Source organism: Penaeus chinensis, chromosome 37, assembly GCF_019202785.1.
Source record: "Penaeus chinensis breed Huanghai No. 1 chromosome 37, ASM1920278v2, whole genome shotgun sequence".
NCBI classification, from domain to species: domain Eukaryota; kingdom Metazoa; phylum Arthropoda; class Malacostraca; order Decapoda; family Penaeidae; genus Penaeus; species Penaeus chinensis.
This window is the reverse complement of record NC_061855.1, coordinates 23,647,311-23,654,830: the sequence shown is the minus strand read 5'-3', so window position 1 is coordinate 23,654,830 and position 7,520 is coordinate 23,647,311. Positions and strand designations below refer to the sequence as shown.

Below are 7,520 nucleotides of genomic sequence, written 5' to 3'. Positions count from 1 at the left end.
ACCTATGCTGTTCCTTGTGCCTCCTGTGATAAGCAGTACTTTGGCGAGACAGGCGCCAGTCTCACTGAACGTCTATCTGAAAATAAATACACTGTATCCAGGGGACACAACAACAACGCCCTCTTTTGTCATCGGTGGGACACAGGCTATCAGATGGACTGGTCAGTGGTGCGAATTGTCTTTCCCTATATTGATATCCACGCCTGCAGAATGTTGGAATCCTCCCTAATACATCTGCTACCAATCTCAACTTGAACAGCAGCTTTTCTCTTGTCGATAGTCTCCCTTCCCACATCCTCCGCCTTTTCCCGTATGCCGGCCACCCTCCCCATAGTCCGGCCGATCCTTCGACCTAACCTGACCTCCCTTCGCTTCCGTTAGTCTGTCCTCACCTACCCCGGGTTACCACGTTGTTTCTCCTTTATTATAACCCCTCCTCTTCAAACCTGTAGATGGAAACCAGGTGGATTTCGAAACTGTAGTCTCATTTTCAATAAAATCTGCATTGTAGGTTATTCTACCATATCAACACGGAAGAGTGTTTTACCATTCATATATGTGTGTGTGTATGCAATATACATATGTATATGAAAAGGAAAACAGCCACAGTAAGAAATGAATATAAATCGTAAAATCGAAATGTTACGATTTATATTAATTTCTTACTGTGGCTGTTTTCCTTTTCATCTTTGTGTACATGTTACTGTATTTGTGTTTGTGTCACATGCTTATATCCTATATATATATATATATATATATATATGTGTGTGTGTGTGTGTGTGTGTGTGTGTGTCTGTGTATATACTTATATATACATATATATAAACATATGTTTATATATATAACTATATATGTATACAGTGTGTATGTGTGTGTGGGTATTAATGCATATATTGTATAGAAATACAGACCTCCGCAGTTAAAAAATATAGGCATAAGAATCAGTGGATGCGCTTTATTTGGAATAAAGTTTATGATATTAGTTACGGAAAGAAATCATGAGTTATATAAATTCGTGTTGTCTTTCAGCTATCGACCTGCGATGAGTAACAAAGCACTTGTGGTACTTCGTTCAGGAAAGGACATCAGTACAGCTTGGCTTGAAGAACTGCTGAAACAAAGGCTAAAATCCAACATCGAAGTTATATCATGGGCATCAAAACTCCCTAGTACAAAAAATTATTTCATGAGCGAGATGTGTTTCGTGCAAGTGACTTTCAAAGGGCCAAATCATCCATCAGAAGAGAGGTCTTTAGTCTTCAAATTTGCTCCAACAGCACTGGATGCAATTGAATTCATGAAGAATGGGAACCTTGCAAGAAAGGAAATCGACTTTTACAAATTTGTCCTAACAGATGACTTTCAACTTTTCTGCAAGAAGAGCGGCCTGAAGAATCCAGTCCCAGACGTGTACTGGGCGGACGTGGAGGAAGACCTCGTCACCCTTGTCATGCACGACCTGAGAACAGATGGGTTCAGAGTGGATACCCCGCCAGAGGGGAACTCACTAGAACAAGTTAAAGTGATACTAAATTCTATTGCAGTTATTCATGCTTGTGGAGTTGCTACCATAAAGAAGCATGGAAGGGAGTACCTGGATGTTCCCTCTGGAGATTTTCTCGACAACGCTGTAAAGATAGGCCTTGACAGAGAAGTGGAAATGTTTAAAGGAACTCGAACAGCAGAAACTTTGAGGGCATTATACTCATTAAGAAAAGAAATGATTAAGACAAGATCTCCACTATTTGAGACTTTGATCCACGGGGATTTATGGACAGGCAACGTCATGTTCTCTGCCGACAGTACGAGCGCCGTCATAATTGACTGGCAGTTTGCTTCAGTTGACAACCCAGTGTGTGACATTATTTCCTTGTTGCTGATGAGCAGCCATCCTGTCGTGTACGAGCAACACCTGAATGACGTTTTACAGAGCTACTGGCAGAGTCTGACTGAAGCTTTGGAAAAGAATGGAGCTTCAGTTGATTGCACTTTCCAAGATCTTATTGACTGTGTTGAGGAAATGTGGATGTATGGTTTCATGTTTTTTACGGCAAGTTTGCCGGATTTACTAGATAACAATATAACTGCTTTGCACAGAGGCCAAAATGCCGTAAAGTTTTTAGAGCAGAAGAAGGTCTTGTCAAAGTTTCTCCAGGTCCATGGAAAAGAAATGGCATAGTTTTGGAGATTTATTCAGAAAAAAAAGTATGTGTTCATGCATATTTTAGGCAAACCGATATAATTGTAGATGCTTTTAGCTTGTCTTTTAACTTACCAGTATAAATATATAGTGATAAGGAAATCAAACGAATAGAAAAATAGGGAAATAAGGATTCAGGTATAGTACTCAAAGTCAGTTCTGAAAGAAAAGTCATCAAATGGCACGAAAATGTTAGTCACCGGCATTATTAGGAAAAGGAATCCAGGTCTCATGCATCTGTCATCACATTTCATAGAAGGAATTTTCTCAGACTTCGAGTTCCTTTTCCGAGCATGTCACGGTCTCAGGATTATGAAGCATGTCCATAAGTAGTTAACCAAGTCATAGCATTTACTTTGTTTCAGATTTATAAATTATTGCATTTAATCATACCTTTGCACATGTCAGTCTCAGCATTCATAAATAAACGAGAAGTCAGAATATATTGTTTTATATTTTATATAGTCTTTTACTGATACCCATTAATAAATATTGTTTCTTTTATCCAGTATAGCTATATGATTGCTACGTCCTGTAAGATTTTCTGTTTCATTTGGAACCTGTTTGAAATCCCCAAAACAAAGGGAGGATTAGGTAAGAGGAATAAAAGAAAGGAAAATTTAAGGAATGGATTAGGTGAAATATAATGGACATCGGGAAAGCAGATGATTGATTTAAAATACGAAAGTGGAGATTAAAACAAAGAATGAAATGGTGATGAGTGAATGAAATACAGATGAGACACTGAAGGTAGGAACTAAAATTATCAAATTGTAGCTAAAATAATGGGCAAATCCGTTTGAAAAGGGCATCACGAAGATAAAATGAGTGCATAACAAGATAAACATGCAAGAAATGAAATGTAATTCACGAAAAACTCAAGCTTACTGCTCAGTAGAAACATTTTTGTATGTTTAGAAAAAATATCAGAAACTACTGAAAATTTGTCTTTTCAACATCCTCTATACAACACTGGCTTGTATCATAAAGATACAAAATTAGTATGTGAATAAAGGAGAGGAAATGGTGGTATAACGATGTTAAGAGGAGTTTCGAAATGTGTTTGAAGCGATTATGATTTGTATTATGAATTTTGTAGTATGAATTATATATATATATTATCACATACACTTGGTCTCTCTTTCTCTCTCTCTTTTCCTCCTTTCCTTCCTCTTTCCTCTATCCTTTCTCCCCCCCCCCCCCCCCCTCTCTCTCTCTCACTCTCTCTCTCTCTCTCTCTCTCTCTCTCTCTCTCTCTCTCATTAAAAGTGATCAATAGAAACTTAAATACACCAAGGATGTAGATTTGACTTAGAGTTTCCTGCCCTTTAGGTTAACTTTACTTGCAGTATGATTGGTTAATATTCATTTATGGTGCGGTAAAGGACTGCTTTGCTTCGAGGTGCAGAAGTTAATGGGTTATGTACTGGGAATGTATTTATAAGGACGGCATGACTGCACTATAGACATAAAATTATAGAAAATTATGTATCAGTAACGTGCAGTAGTATGAGTACTCCATAGCTGATTTACAATAAAATAATTAGTACTTAAGAAAACACACATATAATAAAAATTACTGTCCTACTGAACGATTTCATCGAAAGAGCTTAAACAGCATTGAATCAAAATGGTTTTTAGTGCCATAAGTAAATAGATTACAGTAACAGATCTTCGGGAGTTCATTTATTCATATTGGAACCTGACTTTTTTACGGGGTAAGGCAAATGTCGCTCATTTTTGCGTGTATTGTTACCATATATGTTTATTGCGGAAAAACAAGCCCCCAAAGAAGTATCTCAAGACAACTATGTATGCTGTTAGTAATTTCAGTTAGCAAATAAAGGGTCCTGTACTGTTGTGTTTTTTACAATTAGTTTCTTTGTTTTACAGAGATAACACAGCAATTGGCCGACGATGAGTGAAACCTTAACACTTACGGTCCTTCGTTCTGAGAAGGATATTGACAAGGCTTGGCTTGAGGAACTATTGAAACAAAGGCTAAAATCCAACATCGAAGTCATTTCATGGACATCGAGTACTCCAGCCACAAAGAGTGGATTCTTGAGTGAAATGTGCTTCGTTCATGTGGCTTTCAAAAGTCCAGATCACCCAGTGGAAGAGAGGTCTTTAGCTGTGAAATTTGCTCCGAGTGACAAGAACATATTGGAATTCATGAAGAATGGGAACCTTGCAAGGAAGGAAATCGAGTTTTACAAATTTGTCTTAACAGATGACTTTCAACTTTTCTGCAAGGAGAGCAGCCTGAGGAATCCAGTCCCAGATGTGTACTGGGCGGACATGGAGGAAGACCTCGTCACCCTTGTCATGCACGACCTGAGAACAGATGGGTTCAGAGTGGATACCCCGCCAGAGGGGAACTCTCTAGAACAGATTAAACTGACGCTGAAATCTATTGCAGTTATTCATGCTTGTGGAGTTGCTACCATAAAGAAGCATGGAAGGGAGTACCTAGATGTTCCCTCTGGAGATTTTCTTGGCGACTATGTTAAGGTAGGTCTTGAGAAAGAAATAGAAATGTTTAAGGGAACACATACTGCTGAAACTTTAAGAGCACTTAACTCCATGAGGGACCTAGTGATCAAGACAAGGTATCCGTTATTTGAGACTTTGATCCACGGGGATTTGTGGACAGGCAACGTCATGTTCTCTGACGACAATACAAATGCCATCATTATTGACTGGCAGTTTGCCTCCGTTGACAACCCAGTGTGTGACATTCTTTCCTTGTTGCTGATGAGCGGCGAACCTGTGGTGTATGAGCAATACCTGAATGACGTTCTCGAGGCTTACTGGGAAAGTCTGACTGAAGCCTTGAGAAAGAATGAAGTTACATTTAACAATACATTTCAGGAGCTTGTGAATTGCGTTGAGCAAATGTGGATATATGGTTTTATGTTTATTACAGCTAGCCTGAACGATTTACTGGAAAACAATATGATAACAGTGCAAAGAACGAAACATGTTATAAAATTTTTGGAGGAGAAAAATATTTTTTCCAAGTTCCTGCAGCTTCACGGAAAAGAAATAGCATGATAAGTTTCCAGGTGAATTACAGGATATTTGCAATATTTGTGTTGTAGCGTTTCGACTATTCTACTCTTGGATTTAAAACTGCATATAAGGCAGTATACTTTTTCGAACTCCACGTGTAATGTTACGAATCTAATGGCCCAATAAACAAAGCATACTCAGGATTGGCAATTTTGTAAAACCCTTCTCTCTTATTTTATACACATCCGCGAGCACGCGCATACACAAACACATATGTTTGTGTGTGTGTGTGGGGGGGGGGGGTATTATTTTTGTTTCCAAGACGTGCATTTTCAAATATAATGAAGTTATGGAATGCATTGATTACTAGCGAACAAAAATACATGGTGTTTTGTTCCATCTCCACATTATATGGGATTGCAGAACCGTCACCGTTATCGTATTAATGAAGTTACTTGTCACGGATTTCTGCACTCAAAAGAAGAAATCAGATGCTAGTTAATAATAAGGGTACCCAGATGTTTAGAATGAATAAATTGAAATGCAGGCCAGGGAGATTAAATATACTTACTGTTCCAGCCTTACTGATGAAATATAGCGAAGCTTAATAATGTACCATTTTTCGTATTTTCACATTTTTTCAACCGGAAAATTTAGTGCTCTCCTGAAATCCAGTATATGATAAAAGTAAAAACAGCGAAGTCATTTAAACATAAAGTTATCTATAAGGAATGTTAAATAGACGAGAAGATGGGTTAAAGAGGAAATTAATCGAATGACAAAAAATAAGAATATTTGAAACGTTCATGAGAAACATTGCGAACATATAAGATAGAATAACAAAGTAACGCATCGATATACATGCAAAACTACCCTCCCTGGCAAGAACTCGGACCTCTAATAGCCAGAGTGAATACTATTAATAGCCAAAGAGAATGTTAATAGTCACACTGAGCAGTATTGACATCCAAAGTCAGTATCATTAATAGCCAAAGAGAATATTATTAATAGTCACATTGGCATTATTGATAACCAGAGTAAATATTAGTAATCGCCAAAGTAAGTATATTGATGCTAAAATGAGTATTACAACCACGTTTAGGACTGTTAATAACCAATGTAAGTATTGTTAATATCCAAATTGAGTATTATTAATCGCCCAAGTGAATATCATTAATATCAAAAGTGAGATTTATCAATTGCTAAATTTAGTATTACATTAGTACTGTTAATATCCAATATGAGAACTGTTAATATGCAAATAGAGTATTATTAATAGCCAAAATGAGTATCCTTAACAGTCAAAATAAGTATTATTAATAGCTAAATTGGAGTATTATGAAAACAACTTAATGACAACGACATGCTTAAAAGAATATCCAACTAGGACTACACCAGTATGTCTTCAAACCGAAAGGCTACAGAGTAAAGTAAGGAGGTCATTGTGTGGATATTCCCAATGATGATTGACGGAATGGTTACTATCTTTTGGAAGAAATTATTGCCAGGTGAAATACTGATCAAGGTATGATAGTGACAGAAAGAAAGACACAACAAATATATTTATTGTTCCTTTGTTACAGTGTGTGTGTGTGTGTGTGTGTGTGTGTGTGTGTGTGTGTGTGTGTGTGTGTGTGTGTACTGTATGTATGTATGTGTATATATGTGTGTGTGTGTGTTTATGTATATTTATATATGTATATATATTATATATGTAAACATTTGCACGTGTGTGTGTGTGTGTGTATGTGTGTGTGTGCAAATGTTACTTACACTGGAGATGAACAGCGATTGCCAGATGCGAATGATGGTCGAAGTAACGGATAGAACAAAATGGGCAATAATTATAGTGCCCCCAATACTATAACCGGGAAGGAAAAGCATGTGGCCTTTTGAGCCCCGGTAGGATAATGAGTGGTCAAAGCATTTAGGAAAAGGCGGAAAGGTGAAAGTGGGGACTTCGAGTATAACATTCCAAGTTAGTTACTATGGTTCCTCGAGGGCCAGGCGAGATGTTCAAGGCCAAGCCACAAAGGCATTTTGAGGGTGACGGATGTGACGCACCTCCTCCTCCTCCTCCTCCTCCTCCTTTTCCCTTCTCCCTCCCTTTCTTCTCCGTATCTTATTCTTTGTCTCTTTCGCCTTTTCTCCATCTCCTTTTATCCGTTATTTCTTTTTCTCTCAACCTCCTCCCATTCCCACTTTCCCGGGTTTTTTTCTTCTTCTTTTTCTTCTTTCCATCCCTCTTTGCTCCTTCCCCTTCGCCCTTTCTCTCCCCCATCCTCCTTTCCTCCCTTCCCTTCCT

At 37.9% G+C, this 7,520-nt stretch overlaps 2 protein-coding genes across 2 annotated transcripts; both read left to right on the top strand.

Moving 5' to 3' along the window:
• Nucleotides 1-917: 917 nt before the first annotated feature.
• Nucleotides 918-3,488, top strand: LOC125045548. The gene has a single exon (XM_047642868.1). It carries the CDS (start codon nt 974-976, stop codon nt 2,177-2,179), a length of 1,206 nt encoding a protein of 401 aa, XP_047498824.1. The 5' UTR covers nt 918-973; the 3' UTR covers nt 2,180-3,488.
• Nucleotides 3,489-4,117: 629 nt separating this feature from the next.
• LOC125045344 lies at nt 4,118-5,376 on the top strand. The gene is made up of 2 exons (XM_047642550.1): nt 4,118-5,080; nt 5,305-5,376. The coding sequence occupies exons 1-2, from the start codon at nt 4,118-4,120 to the stop codon at nt 5,374-5,376; spliced, it is 1,035 nt and encodes a 344-aa protein (XP_047498506.1).
• The last annotated feature ends 2,144 nt before the right edge of the window (nt 5,377-7,520 follow it).